General features: G+C 36.0%; 1 protein-coding gene across 2 annotated transcripts in view; it reads right to left on the reverse strand.

Moving 5' to 3' along the window:
• Window positions 1–714: 714 nt before the first annotated feature.
• Window positions 715–21,865, reverse strand: part of FGF12 (fibroblast growth factor 12) — a 528,919-nt gene continuing 507,768 nt past the window's right edge. For both annotated transcript variants that reach the window (XM_081831522.1, XM_081831512.1), the window contains one exon: window positions 715–5,487. In XM_081831522.1, coding sequence (XP_081687648.1) covers window positions 5,369–5,487 — 119 coding nt within the window. In that variant the 3' untranslated portion in view covers window positions 715–5,368. The remainder of the gene's footprint in view (window positions 5,488–21,865) is intronic.

A 21,865-nucleotide genomic window follows, 5' to 3' on the forward strand; every position in this document is an offset into this window, starting at 1 on the left:
CCAGAAGCATCGTAACAGATACAGAGGCTCAAACAAATCCAAAATCTGCCTTGACAAAACTTTGACTTTTCATTTTTATTGGTATCAACTCAGTTCCCCGCCCCCCATCTCTTCATCTGAACACTCTTTCCACCTTTCATTCATAAGTATTTCCCAAGTAAAGTGTGACTTTCATGTCTCCATAACTTGTCTTCAAACCATTTCCTCTCCTTGAAGGGCTCCTTGTCATCTCTCTTTTATTGCTCAGTAAATACTCTCTTTTCAAGCCCTGTTTTCCCGTTAGGCTTCATCGCTGCATTGTCAGTTGCATGGAAAAGCTTATTGTAACATTTACTTTCCGGTATTACCTTATTTATTTGTCTGCCTTTCTTAGATTTTTTTTGAGACTAAAATTTAGTTTACAATCCCTAAACTCAACCACATCTCTAATTAGTACATTATGAATCAATGAAGAAATGAATGTGCTCTAGTTCTTAATCCTCAAAAAGACATTAGGTTGACCACTAGGTTCTTCATATTTAGCAAGTAATTTTTACTTTTGGCTATGATGTTCAATAAAAATTCTGACTTATTCCCCTTCTGTGAATCCAATTTTGATCTTCTTTTATAAGACACAGCACTTTTTCACTGACACATTATAGGATAAACACATTTTTAAAAATGAGAGAGACTTCCCAGAGAAGTTTAATGCTAAAAAACAAAGAAGTGCAAGTATTTTGTCTACATGCATGAGCATCTCAAGATTTTAATTGCTTTTTGCTTCAGGAAGATTGTGATGTATAAACATTTTACAAATCTGATCTCAAAAAATAATGATTTGAATAGTCTGTGCTTCAATGCAAAAATGAAACATTAATTTGTTCAGTTTCTCATACAACATGTTTATTAAACATTTCAGTGTCAATAATTTCTTAAAATTGTAACATTTAACCTTGTAATGGAGCTAATACCAATTATATTCATGGGAGTATATTTTGGACTTTTGAACAAGTTTAAGTAAAATGAATGCCAGTGTCTTCAAGTTGTGCTTGGAGCAAAGACAAAGAAACATCAACTCATTCTTTCCAACTAATAGAACATCTAATGATGCAATGTTTATGAGGACATTATTTTAAAGCTATTGTACTGTTAAATATATTTTTGCTTCTGTTACTGAAACCTAATATATCATCTCTGAACATTAGCAGTTTTCATGTAATTTAGATTTTAAATATTGAATTTTTAACTTGGGCTCCAAGGAAAAATCCTAAAAAATAAAGATCTGCATTTAACATCTTTTTCCTGCCCTCAACCATAACTTTTCAATCTGAAATGACTTTTCATGGAATCTATGTCAGGAAGCATAGCTTTTTAAGATAACTTTTTAAAAATAAATTAAAAAATCCCTCGCTTTTATGTTAAAGAGGGAATTCAGAATCACTGAAGTTCTGAAGGAGCATGTGCTTTGATTATTATTTCTACCAGTTCCTTTTTTTATTATAAAGTGGCAATTTATATTACCATTAGAAATATACATTTGTATATAAAGTTTTGCATTCAAATCTCTTTATTTTTTGATTAGCTATGACTAAAGAACACAAGTCAAATAAAAAGTCTATATATCCTTATTTCAGAAGCATATGTATATATACACATATATATTTGTAGAACAATCCACTGTTTTAAATGTGATTCTGATTTAAAAAATGCTATTTACAATTTTATGACAGAGAAATAATCTCAGCCTTTTATGCTATTAAAATGAGCAGGGAATTTTGATGTTTGTGTGTGTCTCACCTTGTGCAGACGAAATTAAGTAACATCATGGAAAAACCTTCTCAGAGCAAGACCTTGTAGACTAAGCCATGAGGATAGTAGATTTGCTATTTCTGGGTCTGTGTTTAAAAAAATTACTGTTGATGTAGTCATGCTTCTTCACCAAGAAATCAGTGGTCTCAAATTAGGACCTTCAAACTTTGCAATACACAATAAGCCATTCTTCATCCTTTACTTTGCCCTTAATACTCTCATCTCTTGCTAGTGGCACCAGAGGACCACCATCCATAGATATAATACCTATCTACAGCTGTGTCATTTTCCTAAATTGAAGAATTCTTCTAAAAAGCTATCTGGATTAAAATGAGGCCCATAAAGCATCACAGTTTACATCAAATTGATGTCTTTTTATTGTGCCAATCCATAGCGGCTAAAAATGTGCTATGAAATTCATATGTAAAATTCAAAACCCAAACTATTACTGTAATCAAGAACAGGTTGGCTGGCTGTCCTCCAGTTTCCTGAAGCACAAAAGGCTCTAAATTAGCAAATGGAACTTCAGCACCATTTTGTTTCTATACCTCAAACATCTAGCTTAAAAATCAAGTGAAGTATATTGACCAAAAAACTATTTTGAGATTCTCAAAAGTTTTGTTTTCATTCTTAAGCCCATTGATTTTGAAACATGTTACAATAAGGACTCTTAGAATAAACACATCTTAACTTATATGTACATAGTCAATTACAAAGCTTTACTAAAAGTTGTATTTTTCCTGAGAATATCCCAATGCATTAAAAAAAGAGCTTATTTTATTTATGGGAACATAAGATATGGATGAATTGAGACCCAGAAATTGGAATGACAAAAATCAAAGAATTCTTTCACTTGGAAGAAACCTGAAAAACTATTTAAACTGGCTCATGTTTTTGGAGGAAATAGAATAACTATATGTTTATATTTGGTAATTGTTTGAAAACCTAGGCAGTGAAAACTGACTTTTTCTATTAAAGGTTTTATGTACTTAAAAAGTAAGCAGCAGTTAAGCAAATGTTCACCCTACGCTCTAAACTACAGTTTTTGTCAGGTTAATACGTAAAAGAAATAGGAGGTTTCCAATTTATTCTTCAAAATTAATTTAAATAAGGCAAAGCTAATTTCTAAACATTTTACTGTAGTCAACATTTGCTTCAATGATATGAAAAAAAACAATAGAGAAATTGGGTCGTTAGACTTGTTTCTTAATTGCTATCAGGAAGAAGACAAATAGGAGTCTTGGTGATAAATGATGGACAGCCATTGACAATTGAGGGGAAAATTGTGTTGGGAGTTTATATCTCTATCACATTTTTCATAATATTGAACCAGATTATATATATTGTCGTGAAATCATTAGTGTAATTAATAACACTTTGTGAAATTGTCAATTATGTTACTGATGAATTTGTGTGTGGGGGGGTGTGTGTCACCATAAAATCTCAAGTCATTTCATGCTAAATGAGCCTGTGACCCATTTTGTAGAAGCCTTTTTTTTTTTATTTTTTCAAAGAAAACGAGGCTTTGTGCATGGGATTTGTTTGTTCCTAGAAGTGACAGGTGTGTTTAAAATCAAGCTGAATCAAGAGTGACAAGGAGAAATACAACCAGATTGGTAATTTTTTTTACAAGGGTATTTTTTTCCTAGAAGAGAACATTCTTTTTTTTTCTTTTAATTTAAATGTCTTTATTTGTTACTTTCAAAATATTTTGGTTAAACAAATAACTTTTGCAAATGTGTGTTCAAAATCCTTGCCTAGATGCCTAACTTTTATTCTTTACAACCGATAAGGCAAATTCCTCCATTTCATTTTCTGCTAACCTCCTGATAACGTAAATAGAATACTTGGTGAAGGACACAAACCACTATTAAAGAATAATGATTGTGTAGAGTGAGGGGAACTACATTGACTTTGAAAGAATACAGCAACCAATGGCAAGGTCATTTAAGTGAAGGCCTAGAGCTTCTGCAAAGTGTATATATTTTAGGGAGTCATATTTGGAACAATACATGCTGGACAGTAGAGCTATAGGAGAAGTAACATGCTAAGTCTTCTCATTGATAATATCCATAGTTCTGCATACATTTTTTTAACATTCTGTTTTGTTTTAATTTGGATGTCTCTATACCATTCCTGATTTGTAGGACGAAGTAGATCTATTTTTTTCCCCAAGGCAATTGTACAACGTTCATTTCTTCCCTAATATTTTTCTAATACTTGAATATTCCTAACTATGCATTTGCCTAGTCCTTACACTGAGTTCTTTTACTTTTTTTAACTACATTAAGCTCACACAAGCCTGTGCATTGGAACCATAGGAACCACAGCTGTTAATTCTGTATCGTTTCTCTATGCCCCTTGAAAATTCAGTGTATCAAGTTCCCTTCTGTGTTCTAGGAGACAGAGTTATTGTCAACTTGACTTATTAACAAGGATATATAGCAACAAGCAAGCCACTGGCTTCATGAGATAGTAAGTCAGGAATTTCACAGCCATGCCTCCCAATTTCCTCCTGAAGTTTGGAAAATGCTACATACATAGAACTCTGGTAAGGTACAAAGGCAAATACGATTTGCTTTGAGCCCTAGGATTTATTTCCTTGTGTGAAACCCCTTTTCTTTCTTTCCTGCTGCAAGAGATGGTACAAAATTCTCTAACACAGCTAGACATGCACCTATATTCTCAAAGCTGTGCCCAATGTGAAAAATCAGGCCAAATGATAAGAGCATATATCTATTCATCACTGCCCGGGCATGGGAATGACACAGAATTCCCATAAGTAAACGCAGCCTTAGAACACATTTTTTCCCCTAAATAACTAAAAAAATGAGATCCTGGATTAATTCCTTTGATGAAAAAAATATGATAATATACTAGGTTAATCTGAAACTCTTTTTATGAAGGAATGGAATCTGTTAATACCATTAAATTCAACAAAAGTCTATCTTTTGCATAAAATAATTGTACGTAACAAATTCAAGAATCAAACTTTAAACTTTTAAACAATTCCTGGCTTATACCATATGGGCATTAGAACAATCTATAATTTGTACATGTTCGGTATCATGGTAAAAAAAAAAATCCTGGAAACAGGATGTAATTATGTGTCAATTCCAGATGCCCAAATAAAATTCAAATTCAACACAAAGCACATCACAGCATTATCCAAAGTTTAAGTTACTCAGGGTATTACATTGATTGGTAAGTTCAATTCTCCAAAACCCTTGTCTTTAAGATAATAACTTTATTCCAAATTCATCATAGTTATGTCTTCATTATAATTAGCCTTCTATTAATAACAGCACAATGTTGTGGTGTCTTGATTTATTTTTTTCCTTTGATTTTATGTGTGCTAGTATTTGTGCATGTGCACTTTCTACCACATTGCAACAGGCAAGCTTTGGTTCAATTTCTTTATCCTACACAAAGGAAGATTTTTGAGTGCAGAATCTTAGTCACTAGGTCCTGGGTTGCCATTTTGTTTTCCTCTCCTTGGGTGGATTTATTGGAAGGAGATGGGTAAAGGGGATGGGAGAAAGGGAAGGGATGAGAGAGAGACAAAGGGAAGAGTTCTCAGCTATGTTGAATCTTGATTCACGACTTTGCCTCCATTCATGGTTGGTGTTCCAGAACTTTTCCTTGAACGCCCTTGTTTTTCTCCAATTTCATGAAGTGATGGCTCTCTGTACATACACACTGAAAAGCAAAATTACATCAATTACTTATTATAATTGTAGACATCAATTTGGCTTCAATAAACATCTCAAATTTGATTTTACAATATTCTTCACTCTCATCACTAGCTCTTCTCCCCAGTGTAAAAATGAGTTTTAACTTGATAACATATTTAGTGGATACAAATGGTCCTCTTCCAGTTCTATCAGTCATAACCTTTTAAGTCTTCTTGAACTGCAGACATAAGAGTGGTTTCTGTTCTCTTACAGATAAGGCTTGAGTCTTACCTGTCTGCTAAACTATATAATAGGTTTTTCATCTAGAGTTCGAGGAGACATTGTGAGTATACGATTAAAAGGATAGAAATAGATACTTTTTTAAGTCCTTGGTCTGCAACCTAGTTTGCAAAGGAAAAAAAAAAATCCTTAATTACATGCTCCTAATCTTTACCCTACTACAAGTAATATGACATTGTTATATCAAATTGAAATATTTACCACCAATTTTCAGGGCATCCTACATAAGAAATGATAATAGGAGGGAGGACAGAGGAAAACAAACAAACAAACAAAATGCCATTTTCCTGATTGTTCCATGTTTGCATATGCAACTGTGAGATTTTATTTCACATCTATATAAAACAGTTCCTCTCTCCTCTATTGTTTTGTCTGGCTCTAAAGCTCAGTCATCTGTGAATTATCACAGCTATTGCTAGATTACTGCACAGAAAGAATAATATTTTTCAATTCATAGTTATTCTTGTAAGATAGGATCTTCATTCCTTATACTGCTGTGAAATAAATGTGTACAAGCATATGAAATATTTCACTTAAATATCAGGAATTATTTTTATCCTTGATTTAGGAAAAAATAGTTAAGTACCTCCATCTATTGAACCATCACTGCAGTGCTTTAGTAATCTGAATGCTATTTCTAATCAAATAGCTTCCTCACTTGGGCTTTGCCTGGTGCAGGAAACCTGAGCATGGCTATGACCAAATAGATGTCATGTGGTGGTTAAGAGCACCAACTTGGGAGCCACACTGCCTGGGTTGACATCCTCACTCAGCCACTCACTAACTCTGTCAAACTGGACACACTCTCATAGCTAAAAAACTAAATTTTTATGAGGATTAAATGTCTGGCAGATAGTAAGCATCCAAAGATGTTTGAGAAAATGAAGAAGGGCGCCTGGGTGGCTCAGTCGTTAAGCGTCTGCCTTCGGCTCAGGTCATGATCCCAGGGTCCTGGGATCGAGTCCCGCATCGGGCTCCCCGCTCGGCGGGAAGCCTGCTTCTCCCTCTCCCACTCCCCCTGCTTGTGTTCCTGCTCTCGCTATCTCTCTCTCTGTCAAATAAATAAATAAAATCTTAAAAAAAAAAAAAAAGAGAAAAAAAGAAAATGAAGGAGTTGATCTCTTCATGAGAATTTTGAACAACGGATTGCAGAGAAAAAAGTGATAATTTGAGGGGGCTAAAGGTATTCTAAATTCAAAACTAGATTAAGAAAGTTAAGATACAAGAAATATTCTCTTTAGACTAGTTCAGTGATGAGGAGGCAGGTTTTTTTTCCCCAACATCTCAGTGGTAGAGCTTCTTAAACGTTTATGTGCTTTCGAATCATGCAGGGATATTGTTAAAATGCAGATTCTAATACAGAAGTTTTTTGTGGAGTTGAGATTCTACATTTTTAGTAAGATCTTGCTGATCTTGGCAAATGGAACCACACTTTGGGTAGTACAAAATATATATACAAACTATGGTTGCTAAGCATATTGTGCAAAATTATTACACATATTTATTTATTTTTATTTTATTTCATCTTTTACATATATATTTTAAATGAAATCTTAAAGTATTTCAATTATTGCACTAAATGGCTCCTCCCATATCTCAAAAGACCTTTGGCCTCAGTAGCAAAGTTGTACAGAGGAAATGAGTTCAGAAAGAATTGATGTTGTAATTTTCATATGATGCCAGTAGATAATTTAAGTTTCTGCTTTTGACAGAGAATGCTTATGGAAGATCCTAGGAAATCTTGAAATTTCTCAAGTCTAATGTCTCTTACCTATATTTCTGTTATGGGCAAAGTGTCAAAATCAACAAAATTAAACCATACATTTGTATGTGTAAAATATAGCTATTTATTTATAACTGGTAAGTGCACAAGGGAACTCAGAAGTAATGAAGTGATTCTATTAGAAAGTTATTCATGTGATACCATAAAACAGTTTTCCCTACTCTGCCACCTAGTCAGCTGTGAAAACCAATACATCCCTAGGCCTGACTACAAACTGCTATATCAGAGTCTCAAAGAATGAGAAAAATAATCTCAAAAAAATTTTATATATATATATATATGAGGCGACTCCTGGGTGGCTCAATTGGTTAAGCATTTGACTCTTGATTTCAGCTCAAGTCATGATCTCAGGGTCTTGGTATCGAGCCCCGCATTGGGCTCCCAGCTGAGAGGTAAGAGTCTGCTTGAGATTCTCTCTCCCTTCTCCCTCTGCCCCTCCCCCAGCTCATGTGTGCTCTCTCTCTGAATAAATAAATAAATAAAATCTTAAGTATATGTATATATATAATAGATTTTGACCTGCAAATTTCTTAAACTCCAACTTAGAGATACTTGCAGGATGTTACTTTCCAATTTAAATTAAAGAATATATATGTTTTTAAATTTTATAGTTGAATTTCTTATTTTACTACTTATTTTTTAGTTTCCTTATGTCATAGATTCTTCCCAGGGCATTTGCTTTTAACTTTTTTTTTTTTTTTTTTTGCTATTTCTCACTCATACATAAAATACTTCAGTTGTGACAATGCAAAATGTTGCCATTATAATTACCGCTGCAGGTAACTTTTCCAGTAACTTAACCCTGATCTCCATCCTGATATCAAGTACCTAAAGGAGGTTTTTAAGTTGGCATCTGAACATTTTCAGTGTTTCAAAAAGAACAAAACTCATTAGTACCATAGCAGAGTGTACAATTTGCTCTCCTCTAGGACTACTCAATTACTAACTTTCAGATATTTCCATTAAATGGAATAATAAAATTCCAGGTTTTGAAAAGAGTAGTTCATATATCTTAGTTGGAAAATGAAGAGTAATAAGTAGGTTTCCTAGTTCACTAACCCCCCCCAATAAATCAAGTATTTGAATTTCTGTATTTCTGTTAACAGAAAGAACTGTTTCTTTAAAGAAAGCAAACTTCAGTCAATCTAGGAATTGCATGCAAATATTAACAAAGAGAGCAAAAACTTTGTCAAACAAACAGATTGATTTCTTGGGCTTTAATTTTCATTTTTTATAGGCTCTAGGATGTCAGTATTACTGCCTAAACTCAAGCTGACAAATCAAGGGGTAAAAATATCAATCAAATTTTAAAATGAAAAAGTAATTAAAGAGCATATACAATTAGAAATCAAAGAAAGGACAAAACATTTCTCTTCCATAATATAACTTCCTTTGATAGTTGTATTAATACTCCGTACCTGTGCTGTTCTAAATGATACACAATAAAATGATGACACAAAATACAAGAAGAAAACAGAAGGTATAAATGTTCTACAAAGTGCATTGTATGTCCAAAATGTAAAACCCAATCACTTTGATGTACAAATAACCACAATGGTAATCCCATAAATAAACTTTTGATCCCTTAAATAAATCTATTGTTTCAGAGTTTTCAAAGACATTCTTTTTTAAGATTTTATTTATTTATTTGAGAGAAGGAGAGCACAAGTGGGGAGGGAGGGCCAAGGTTGAGAGAGAGGCAGACTCCCCGCTGAGCTGGGAGCCCAAAGTGGCAGGGCTCGATCCCAGGACCCTGGGATCATGACCGGAGCCGAAGGCAGACGCTCAACCAATTGAGCCACCCAGGGGCCCCTCAAATCCATTTTAAATTGACTACCTCATTTGATAATTTTAATAACTTTGTGAATAGAGTGAGAAATTCTTATCCGAATGTTTTAAATATAAAAGAAACTAAGCAACTTCCCTGAAGTCAGATGGTGAGTAACGGCAGAGCCAGGATGAGAATGTAAGGCTTAAAAATCCTAGTCAAGAGTTATTAATAAAAGCAGAAGAGCAGGGGCGCCTGGGTGGCTCAGTCGTTAAGCATCTGCCTTCGGCTCAGGTCATGATCCCAGGGTCCTGGGATCCAGGCCCCATCGGGCCCCGTTTTCTGCGCCCCCTTCTCTGCGCCCCCTTCTCTGTGGGAGGCCTGCTTCTCCCTCTCCCACTCCCCCTGCTTATGTTCCTTCTCTCGCTGTGTCTCTGTCAAATAAATAAAATCTTAAAAAAAAAAAAAGCAGAAGAGCAATTCATCAGCAAATGGAACAAATGATTGTCTTATAACAGACAATGTTTAAATTAGATCTATTAATTGAGATCCAAGTTGGCCTTACCGCTACTAAATATTCCTAATGTCATCCGAAAAATGGTAATAAAAACAAATGCAGGATGGCTATTTTTAAAAAGGAAAACAAAAAAAACAAAAACAAAGTAACAAGTGATGGAGAGTGTGTGGAGAAATTGAAAACATCGTAGTTGCTGGTGGAGACATAAAATATATGGCCACTGTGGAAAATGATACGGGGATTCCTCAAAAAATTAAACAGAATTATTATATGATCCAGAAATTCCACCTCTAGATATATACCCAGAATAAATGAAAGCAGGGATGTGAACAGATATTTGTACACCCATGTTCAGAGCAGCATTATTTACAATAGTCAAAATGCGGGGGTAGTCAAAATGTGGGGGTGGCCAAAATGTCTTTCAAGGGATGAATGATAAACAAAATGTGGTATATAATATAATGCAATATTGTTCAGCCTTAAAAAAGTAAGGAACTTCTGACACAAGCATGAATGAACCTTGAGGACATGAGGCTAAGTGAAATAAGCTAGACAGAAAAGTACAAATATTTTACGATTCCATTTATGTGGAATACCTAAAGTAGTCAAATTCATAGATACAGAAAGCAGAACAGTGGTTGCCCCGGGCTGGGGGAAGGGAGAATGGTACAATGTGTACAAGTACAATGTGAATGTACTTAATGGCACTGAAATGTACACTTACAATGGTTAAAATGTTAAATTTTATGTTGTGTATATTTTACACAGCATAATTAATAATTATACTTTTTAAAAAAATATCACAGACACACAAATACTGAGTGTAAGCTGCAAACAAAGAAATGATTATTAAAGCCTGCAATGTCTTATTTGCATGGGAAGAGCCAACAATTCCCTAATAGTAAAAAATATTAGTCTTAGTACTATAGTAAGATGGAGAGAATTGAGATATAACTGAGGGGGTATGGAGTTGGTAAGAGAATAGGAAAATCTGATGAGAATATCCTAGGAATGCACTGCCTAATATAATATCCATCTTGCCTATGTGATCACAGAGCACTTAAAATGTGCTTGGTCCTATTTCAGATGTGCTGTGATTATAAAACACTAAATATCTCACAAGTAATGTATTGACTGGTTACATATTAAAATAGATAATGTTTTGGATATATTGGGCTGTAAAGATTATTAAAATTTATGTCATGGGGCGCCTGGGTGGCTCAGTCGTTAACCGTCTGCCTTCTGCTCGGGTCCTGATCCCTGGGTACTGGGATGGGGCCCCGCGTCGGGCTCCCTGTTCGGCGGGGGGCCTGCTTCTCCCTCTCCCACTCCCCCTGCTTGTGCTCCCTCTCTCGCTGTCTCTCTCTCTCTGTCAAATAAATAAATGAAATGTAAAAAAAAAAAATAAAATTTGTCATGTTTGCTTTTATTTTTTAAATGTGACTACCAGAACAATTTAAATTACATATGTAGCTCATATGATATTTCTATTAGACAGTTCATCTTAGAATTTGTTGCTGTCTGGAAGAGAAGTGTCCTGACTGGAGCTAAAGCTATAAATTACTGAACGATGGGAGGACAGTGGAGAAAATTTTCTGACCCGACTGGTCCTGATGCTCATACATAGACTAGGGAGATGTAGAGTATCTTGGATACCTTTGGTAGGATGGAACTGGTTCACAAAACATTTATTGGCCCTTTTGACTTGGCTTAACTAATGTTGCATCACTTTCATCCTAAATTGGACTTTTCATGTTCTTTTCTCTCCTCCAATTTCAATTACTCTTTTGTGAACTAATATCCAAAGCTGAATTGGTACAAGCATTGATTTGGTCATTGATTCTATAAAAAGGTGCACATTTAATTTATTCCAGGCACTCTGCTAGATTCCATAGCAACTGTGAGAGATGACCACTTGATTCCTGCCCTCACAGAGCTCAAGGCTAAGAAGGAGAGCACAGACGTGCACACAAATCACAGGGTGTTCAGAGCAAGAGTAGAGACATGAATGGAAATGAGTACAGAACAACAGTTCTTTGATGCTGATTTAGCCTTGAAGGAGGCAGAGGATTTAGACAGATAGGTAGGCTACTGAAAAAGAGTGAAGAGATGAAGTGCAAGTTATATAAGAAATACACGGACTGGTTGAAGAATGGGGTAAAATAGAGAAATAGGGAAGAATAAGCCCGGCAGGGCTAGCTCGTGTCAGACCTCCAGAGTTCCAAGCTGGATGTTTTCAACCATGATCCTGATGTCTATCAGCCTCAATTTGATAGGGAACGAAGAGTTAAAAAATATGTTCATCAAGTGCATGAGTGTATAGGGAAAATCTATTTATTCCATCTCGTTATCTAGAAAAATGTCTAACTATGTTTGCATGACATGAATATAGCCAGTCAGATTAGTAGGAAGAATCAGTCAAACTAAATCTCACAGCATGGATCCTGTAACAAATGGTTGGCAGCATCTGAAACTTTCATGAGTTCTGAAATTTTGCAAACACAATTGTAATTTCTTAGACACAGACCTAGCTGAGGCACCATTATGTGTGAAATCTGCTGCTTTTCTAATATATACAATATCTGATATACTCCAAGTACCATAATTTTGACTACAACTGAAAGGTGGGGTTCGCTTGGTCAAGCTAACTAACATGTTGAGAAGAGTTATCCTTTTGTTTTGTGGGGAGCTTAATGTAGCACTGAAGAAGACTAAACAAACAACAAATGATAAATCAAGAATTACTAATCCCATATATGAGCATCCATATACTTTACAGTGAAAATTAATCATAATTTTATACAGCTACTAGTACTAGACTTTGGAGTTCTGGTATTAATTTCCAAACATACACTAAGCAATTGTGGGAAACATTTAAGAAGCATGCCTAGGAAACTGCCTAGGTTCTGAACTCCAAATAGTTATATAAATTTTACAGCTCCCAATCGTGCTTCTCAAATCAGCCCCATACTATGGAAGATTAAGTTTTTCTCTTCCTGATAATCAGGTCCTTATTAGTAATTGCAATGACCTCTGATCTCTTAATTTGCATTACTTCAAAGTACATGATTTTTAAGGCGGGGGGGGGCTTTACCATCACTTTCTATACAATAAGCTATTATTTCATTAGGAATAGAATTTATTTTGCTCTAGGAGGCTCTACATTTAAAAAAAAAAAAATCTCTTTGTTCTTGAGTATTTTCTTCCTATGTCTTCTGTTGTATGCATTTGTCCCACTTCAGCTAGGACAGCAGTTTGATATTCTAGTTCTTTTGATGAGGAGTAATTTTCAGACTGGGAATAAAGTGAAACAAACAAACAAACAAAAAATCTAACTCCCTGTATTTCTTGTTCTCCCAGCTCCCCAATCACCTTTCTCAGAAACTCACATTCAGTGCCACTGCCCATTTAACAACTGGAAACAAGTTCCTGGATTTAGGCAATTTGTGATGTTACAGTCTCACTATGTTTCATCTGAGACCCTGGGGACTACTCTTGTGATACAGATTTTATTTTCAGTGGACATGATTTAATGGCTACCACTTGGCATGGAACCGATTTCCAATTGTGTTTCTTTCTGATTTCACTTTACACTATTTTCCCAACAAAGTTTCAGTAACTAAATATCAAGAATGTTCAGTGTCCTAATGATACAATGCCTGATTAACAACATTGCTGCTCTTTCACCTGACACTTCTGGGTGGTTCTTGATCACATTCCTTGCCCTCTCTCTTCTTTAAAGCACAAAAAAAAAAAAAAAAAAGAAAAAAGAAAAAAATACTTGCTCTTTTTTATCCCATAGAATGTTTTGGATATAAATACCATTATTCCTCTAAGACATGTGGGATCATAATGGTTTTGGATAAATGGTAAAAGGGACAATGTTCTGAAAAGGGAAGCATTTCTGTTTGGTTCTGTAGTACTCTTTCTTCAAATCAGTTTTCTATTTTCCTCTATTTTGGTATTTGTTTCAATTTATTTCTCTTTTTCCCCTTCTCACCACCCACCCCCCCCTTCTCTTCTCCTTCTTCTGGATGTTTCCTTTTATTCATGTTTTGACTTTTCTTGATCCATAGTACATTGGAACAGAACGAATTCACTGCAGCTTTCAGAGTAAAAATGAGGTAGAGAGTTTTGATGAGAGAATATTCTTCCTCATGTGCAGACACAAGGACACACAAAAGTTTCTTATAACATAGCCTACATCATGTATTACTTTAAGACCTAGCACTCACTAGAAATCCCCAGGTCAACCCTTTAATGTGAGCAGAACACACCTGTATGAGAGACACTAGTCACAATGTGACTTGGCCTAGAAGGCTGTCATTTTCCCAGCCGCCTGAGATGCACTGGCTATATTTCTGTAGAAAGCCCTGCAGTTCTGATATCACAAATAAAATGCTACACTTGGTCTTAACAAGACCATAAGATACAAACTTTAGAATAATATATGGTATTTGCTCTATTTATTTTTTGCTTTATTTATTACATACAAGATTGTGTCATTAGAAAAGAGAGAGACCTAATATATACCACTAAGCATTGAAATCTTGTCAAAAATAAAACACATCTTCTCTTTGTAAGATTAGGTATAGGTCTTTCCAGGACAGGCTTCCAGCTACTATTTTTCTATTATATTCTTTTTGCTGGTACCTTTGTTGCAAATGCAGTTGTCAGAAGATGCAAGTATTCTTTGCCATTATACTAGTTCAGAAAACCTGTTTGCAACTTTGTGCATTCAATAATCACACTTATTTTAGTTATAAACTTCTCTTGGAAAACAAACCAAAATAATGCCTTTCTTAAAAGTATGAAAAAAAGTGGAATCCCGGAAGTTGCTATTATTTACAGATCGGACAACTGTAATAAACCAGGTGCACATACCATCCAGTGGGTACTCACCTCCTAAGCAGTCAGTGTCCTCATAATCATAGCTAATATTAATTGAGCACTTACTATATATCTGCACTTTATATACATTATGGTTATTTTAAATGATCCAAAAGATCCTTTTATTGGTCCTTTTTGCAACTAAGGAAACTAATGTAGTTTGTTAGAAGTAGTGCAGGGCACTACAGGGCAGAATCAGCATTAAAATTCATGTGTGATTAACTCTAGGGCTCCTGCTCAAAGCTCATAGTCAAAGAGTTTAATGTGTCTGGAAAAAACAAACAAACAAACAAACTACATAAAACTTTGCTGACTGGTCTCAAGTTGAAACCTTCATTCATCCCAAACCTCATGGGTGTCCTCAGCACTTCCTGGAACGCTCCTACATTTGTCTTGCCAGTTTTCTCTCCCATTCTTCCTAAGGGGCCATTCCATACCTTCTCCTTTCTCCTCAAACCCTCCTCAGACTCAGGTTATAGGCCTGTCTTCTTTCTTTTCTTGTCTTGTCTTTCTCTCCTCCCTCTTCTCTCTCCTCCGTTTTCCTCCTTTCTTCCCTTCCTTCCTTTTTTTAATCAGTGTAAACCACTTGCTTTGTATTTCACTTAGAAAAGAGCAACAGAAGAGAAAGTTTTCATATTTCCACTATGAAAATGACCCACCTGCCTACATCTGCTCACATGTGTTCTGGTGCTTGAATTCTTCCCATGCCTGTCTAAATCTTGCCCTCCACTTGCCACTTCCGTGGCCACTTCCGTGTATGATCCCACCCCCTTTGGTCAGTGTTATTTAGTAACCATCTCTCCTGTAATGCCAAATCTTTCTTCTCCCCAGTTGTTCCCATCAGTCTATAAATAGGCTGTAATAGCTTTAAACAAACAAGCAGTCACACTATGTAACTACCATGTTTCTCTCCAGCTAACTCCCCATTTCTCTATCCCTCTTTTATAGCATAACTCCTCAAAAGTGTGATTTCATATTACTTTCTTTTCTTTACCTCCTGTGATAACTTGAAACCATTCCAATTAGATTTATTCCCTGCTATACTCCTGAAATTACTCTTGTCAAGTCACTATTGACTATGTTATAGACCCATCGGTCAATCCTCCAGGAGCTTATTGGATCCCCTGACAGTCCTTGATAGAGATAACAGCTCTGGTCATAGTTTTACCTCTTTCTAACTATATGGACCTGGGTGAGTTATTTAATTTCTCTTAAACTCAGTTTCCTCATGTTTAAAATTGGGATGATAATCTTAAACTGCACATTCCCGAAGTGTTAGTGACTATCAAATGATACTCTGGGGAGGAAAGGAGGTTAACAATAACGAGTCACACAAATGGCATATAAAGCAATACCGTTGTTACTAATCATTACTTATATTATTTCTAGATTCCTGCAAATCATTTAAAAAGTGAGTGTTCTTATAATTATGGGGAGAACTAGGTGTGAATCTTTGATTGTCAGTATTGCTCTGTGAGGGAGATTGGAAAACCTGTGTGGAGGGCAAATGTAGTTGTTGCTGACAAATTCTGTTTTCCAAATGGAGGCAATGTAACTCCAATTTCTGATAAAGTTCACAAATGGCACTCTATAAAGAACCCCCATCCTATATCAGTTTCCATCAAAGAAGAATGAAATATGAGTAATCTTTTTATTACTACCAATTTAATTGAATTTTCCTTGGCCCGCTGTAATTTCTAAGAAGTGGAAAGGTTAGATTGCTCTGTTAGTTAATGTACCATTAAAGATATTTAATTGTCTTAATCGCAGATCATGGAAGGGTGTGAGCAATTAACATGAAGCAATTTCACACCTTAATTAATGTCCCATGGAATCCCTTTGGAACTGTAGAAGAATTTTAAGTGCTGGGTCATAAGCAATGTATTGCCAAAGGAATGCACCCGGTATGCTGTAAATATTTATTATAAAGAGTTAAGAGACATTGTGAACACAAAGATCTATATCTTCATTTAGAAGGAGATCAGAAGCAATATTTGTGTGCAGGAGGAGGTAGATATGGAAGAAGGATGTGGCAGGGAGAGGTAGGAGGGTTTTATTAAAGACTAAATTCAAAGCCAGGAAAATGCTGCTTTGAATGAGTTACACTGGTTTGGGGGAAGAAGGTGTCACAGTCTGGCAGAGATTCAAAACTCAAAAGATGGAGAGAGAGAGAGAGAATTGCAGCTATTTGCTATAATTAAAACAATCAGGGGCATCAGCGATAGGTATTTTTTTTGCTCTGTTTTTGTCTTTCAGTACAGTTGGGTCCAAAAGAGGATTCTGGGAAACAAACCATTTAGTTTTCTTTCCAGTCATTTGAAATAAAAATATCAATATCAATTTGCCATTATTCTCCCATTTAGAGCTCTAAAACATTAGGACTCTTGATTTGTTCAGTTCTTTGGTATCTCATTGTATGGTTTTTGAAGAGATTATTTTCCCTCCAAATTTCGATTTACATTGTCTCTAATCCCTTAGTGAATACCACACCTCACAGCATTTCTCCGGCACATAACCCAATAACCCAATGTCCAGTTTCCAAGGGAAAATGAAAAATGTGCTTTGGATTGATCTATTAGATTTGGGATATCCAACTTTCTTTCAATGTCTTATCTTCATATTATTCCTATGAAACAGATGGCATTTATAATCAACTTCATCTTCAGAGATTATTGAGGTTTGAAGAGGGTAAATTATTTTCTCAAAATTACTTAGCAAATCATTGGCAAAATGTTTATTAGGACTAGACACTTATTTATATTTGATTAATTGATTTGTATTAGGTTACTTTTTCTCAATGTCAATTTAGTGCAATAATTGGTGTTAGCTCTAACTTACTCCATATAATAATTTAACTCAGCACTAGAATACAGCCATCTTAATAGCAGTAGGAAATGACAAAATGTAACATGTTTAGTATATTCAATTCCATGGTGTCAGAGTGACAATTTACTCTATGTTAGATTAGGCATAGTCCAATATATTGATCACAATAATCTGAATAAATTTAAATAATTGCCTATGGCCAGACTTGATCGAAATGAGCCTAGAATCATCAAATTCAATTTAGAACACTAAGTCTTGATCCTGGTTGCCATAATAATCACTTGGACAATAAAACCAGACCACTCTGGAGATCCGGCCTGAGAATTTGTAACTACAGATGGTTGGGATACTGATGTTTGGTAAACACTGCTCTACGTTACACTGCTGGTACTTAAATCAGATTCTATTAGCTTAAATCAACAGTTACAACAGGAAAAATGGATAATTTATACGTGTGTGTGTGTGTGTCTTGTCTCCCCACTGGAAAATATATTGGTGGAAATTAGCAAATGTTCCTTTATTTAGAGTTTAATATTTCTGTAGCAATGACTCTCAATTGGTATTTACTACTTTTACTGTACAAACATATTTCTCCCTCCAGGATTAAGTTCTTGAAGCTTAAATCTTTGAAAAGTGCACACATTCTTTTCAGGAGGAAGGAACCAGATTCTGAATACCCAACCACCTGCAGGAGCTGAGTAATGAGCTTCTTGGAGGAGGGAGGAGAAAAGGAGGAGACTGTATCTTGTTCTTTGTCAAAAACTATTTGGCTGCTGTATCTAAAGCTAAAGGGGGAGGTTACCACCAAGACAATTTAAATCTGGGGGAGTTACTTATCTGTGGTGTGAACAATGCTCTGAAAGGGCAAAACTGGGAATCATGAAGCCTGTTCCATTGTCTTAAATTCCAGGGGAGGGGACCCATGTAAGTAAAGGTTGACATGCAAGTGTACATAGTAATGGGTTTAAATATCATGTCCATCCATCTGTCTGAATAGATGCCCTTGCAACCCTTCATTAACACCACCTGTGTTCTAAACCCAGGATAGAAAGTGAGACCGTGATGGGAAAGGGGCTGGTGGGTAATTATTGTCATATAATCAGTGCAGGACTTAAAGATCCTGGGACTGGCAGAGTTTAATTTTGGGAATCCTGACATTCAAAAGGATATCATCATCAGGAGTGGGGAAAAGGCAGAGCTATTTGCAAAACAAAACAAACCTTCTCTGGCTTTCCCTCTGTAAATGGTCAATTTCCTTCCCCAAGGAGGGGGGACATTTACAGTCCACAGTCCGTACTGGACTCTGTTGGTAACCATACAGTGGTGGGTTTACAGGTTTATAAAAATTCCTTTAAAAACTAAAGATAACTGACAACCTTTCCAGTTAGCCAGCAATATGGTTAACCTCTTATAAAGCTGTCATTTTTTCTTTTCTGAAAGTGAATTCTAGTTATGTGCTTTATAATTGTCCTATGGAAAAAAAATATTACCAAAAACTTCCTTTACAATGAGTTATGGCTAGAATGTTTTTCATCCCACTCCTTCTTCTTTTTTTTTTTTAAGATTTTATTTATTTGACAGAGAGACACAGTGAGAGAGGGAACATAAGCAAGGGGGAGTGGGAGAGGGAGAAGCAGACTTCCTGCCGAGCAGGGAGCCCGATGTGGGGCTCCATCCCAGGACCTTGGGATCATGACCTGAGCCGAAGGCAGACACTTAACGACTGAGCCACCCAGGCGCCCCTCATCCTACTCCTTCTTAAAAAAAGTTACAAATCACCCATTATGGGAGTAGCTCATAAAACTGTACTTTATTCATTCAATAATTCAATAAAGGATATGTGTTTAGAATCATTTTATTTATAAATCCTAAGCTAGGCTCCATGAAGAAACATGGTTTTACAATAAAGTGATTATAAAGAATGTAGAGAATGTCACTGTCAAAGAACTTTAGGAATCATCTGCTCCAAATTTTTCTTTTGCAGAGTAGGAAATGAAGCCTGTTAACATTTGTCAAAAAAGAAGTGATATATTCTTTATCCTTTCTTGCTTAGTTTTAACATGGCATTCTCATAACTATCCTATCTGATTATGTACCACTATGAATTTATCTTGTCATATCATGTATAGCGTCTCCATATGGTTTAGAGCTAGCTTACTATTCAAGGTGTTTCATGGTATAACATTTCTGCTTTCCTATCACTGACGTTTCTAATTATTAGCATATCCATAGGCTTACTTTGGATTAAAGGGCAATATAGTGTAGGAGGTAGGTATATAGGCTTTGGCAGTAGGCTTCCTAGATTGCAATCCCAGTTCTGTATTTATCTAGCCCTGTGATTGGCCAGGGCATACTTACTTACTTATTTGAAATACTGGTCTCTTCATCTATAAGATGAGGGTAATAACATAAGGCTGTTGTGACCTTTAGTGAACATATGCGACCTGCCTAGTAAACAGTAAACTGTATATAAATGCAGTAAGACTAGTAATAGTAGTAATAGTAGTGGTAGCCCAAATAGTTTGGGGATCCTAGTGAGGAGAGAGAAGTTCTCTCTGCATAGTAGAATAATGTCTAACAAAACCTCAAGTGCACATATCTTGGATACTAATGGCAATTATATAATTACATCATTTGATAACATAAAGCATAGCTGCATGGAGAATTACTGGGAATTTGTTCATATTTTTGCATTATAATAATGATAACAAAGTAAAACAAGGTGTGGGAGAACTGAGGAATTTCATGGGTCTGTTACAATATAAGAACATGAAGGTCTTGGGGCACCTGGGTGGCTCAGATGGTTAGGCATCTGCCTTCGGCTCAGGTCATGATCTCAGGGTCCTGGGATTGAGCCCCGCATAGGGCTCCCTGCTTGGCGGGGAGCCTGCTTCTCCCTTTCCCTCTCCTGCTCCCCTGCTTGTGCTCCCTCGCTCTCTCTGTCAAATAAATAAATAAAATCTTTAAAAAAAAAAAAAAGAACATGAAGGTCTCCATGAATCTAAAAGGCTTTTATTTCTAAGGAGTGAGGAAGTATATTCTAGATTTAAAAAGGAGGGAAGCATATAGGAGACATTTATTCAAAAGCATTTGCTAGGGTCTTATTATGCTATGTTGAGGTTACATTTCAGACTTCAGACTGTAAGCAGTTTCATTCATCTTCACAGAGATTAAGCATGTGCTTGCTTGAGTCAGAATGCCTGGGCTTGGATTCTGCCTCTGACACTTACAAGTGCTTGATATGAGAAAAATTACTCAACGTCTCTGTGCTTCATTTTCTACATTTGTCAAATGGGGATAATACTAGGATCCACTTCATAGAAATGGAATGAAAAAAAGGGGATAACTGAGACATGTTTAGCACAATACATGTACAGAGGAAGCATTTATAGAAGTGTTAGCTAATTTGTTAAAAAAAAAAAAAGTGAACCTTGCTCTCTAAGACAAAAGGCAAAGACGTTTCTAGGGAATTAAAAGGTCTTTGTTCTGAAACAATTGCATTCTTGTTTTCATTTTTGGAAGTGATTCTTATCATATTCCATACACTCCAACACCTAAGCTTTCATTCTTGCCATATAAAGAGACAAATTAGGAAATCAGGGCTATTCTAAAGTTAAAGATGTTAAGATGATGGCAGGTTGAAGCAGAGGCTCTTACTGTCCCAGTCCCATTCTGCTATTCTCTCAAAATAACTGAACACTTATTTGGCATGTAGCCATCCAGAAGAAATAGTATATTCTTAGGCTTCCCTGCACATAAGTGAGACCACTTGACTGGGTTACAGTCAGTGGGATTTAAGTATCATATGGCAGCTAATGGGGACCTTCTAGAAGAGAACGCTGGCACAGGGTTTTGCCTCTGCCTTTCTCATCCCTTCTTCTTCTGTCTGGCTGGAATGAGGACGGTGGTTGGATCATGGGGGCAAGAGTAGAACCAGGTCCATTGTGTGGTTGTGTGATAGTGCAGGGCGCACTCGTACAACACACTAGGGAGAGTGGCACTCAGATGGACATAGCTGAGGTCCCTAACAACTGGGAAGCCACAGAACTGGCCCTGGATGGCAGGTTTCTTGATTTGGTTGGTGAGAATAAACCTCTGTATGATTAAGCTGCTCTTAACATGGGTTTTGTATTGTACATAGCCAAATCTAATTCTAAAGTAAACAATTAGGAATGTCTAGTTGTCTCTTCCAACATTTGTACTGAAATGCAGCAATAACTATAGAATTTAGGCAGCTCTGGGACTAGCAATGTAGTCACTGAATCCATTACTCTTGGAAATGTGTACATGGTCACACAGTCTCAAGAAGCTTGACTAGT

This window comes from Leptonychotes weddellii, chromosome 1, assembly GCF_054177405.1.
Source record: "Leptonychotes weddellii isolate Sample4059 chromosome 1, ASM5417740v2, whole genome shotgun sequence".
In the NCBI taxonomy this organism is placed as follows: domain Eukaryota; kingdom Metazoa; phylum Chordata; class Mammalia; order Carnivora; family Phocidae; genus Leptonychotes; species Leptonychotes weddellii.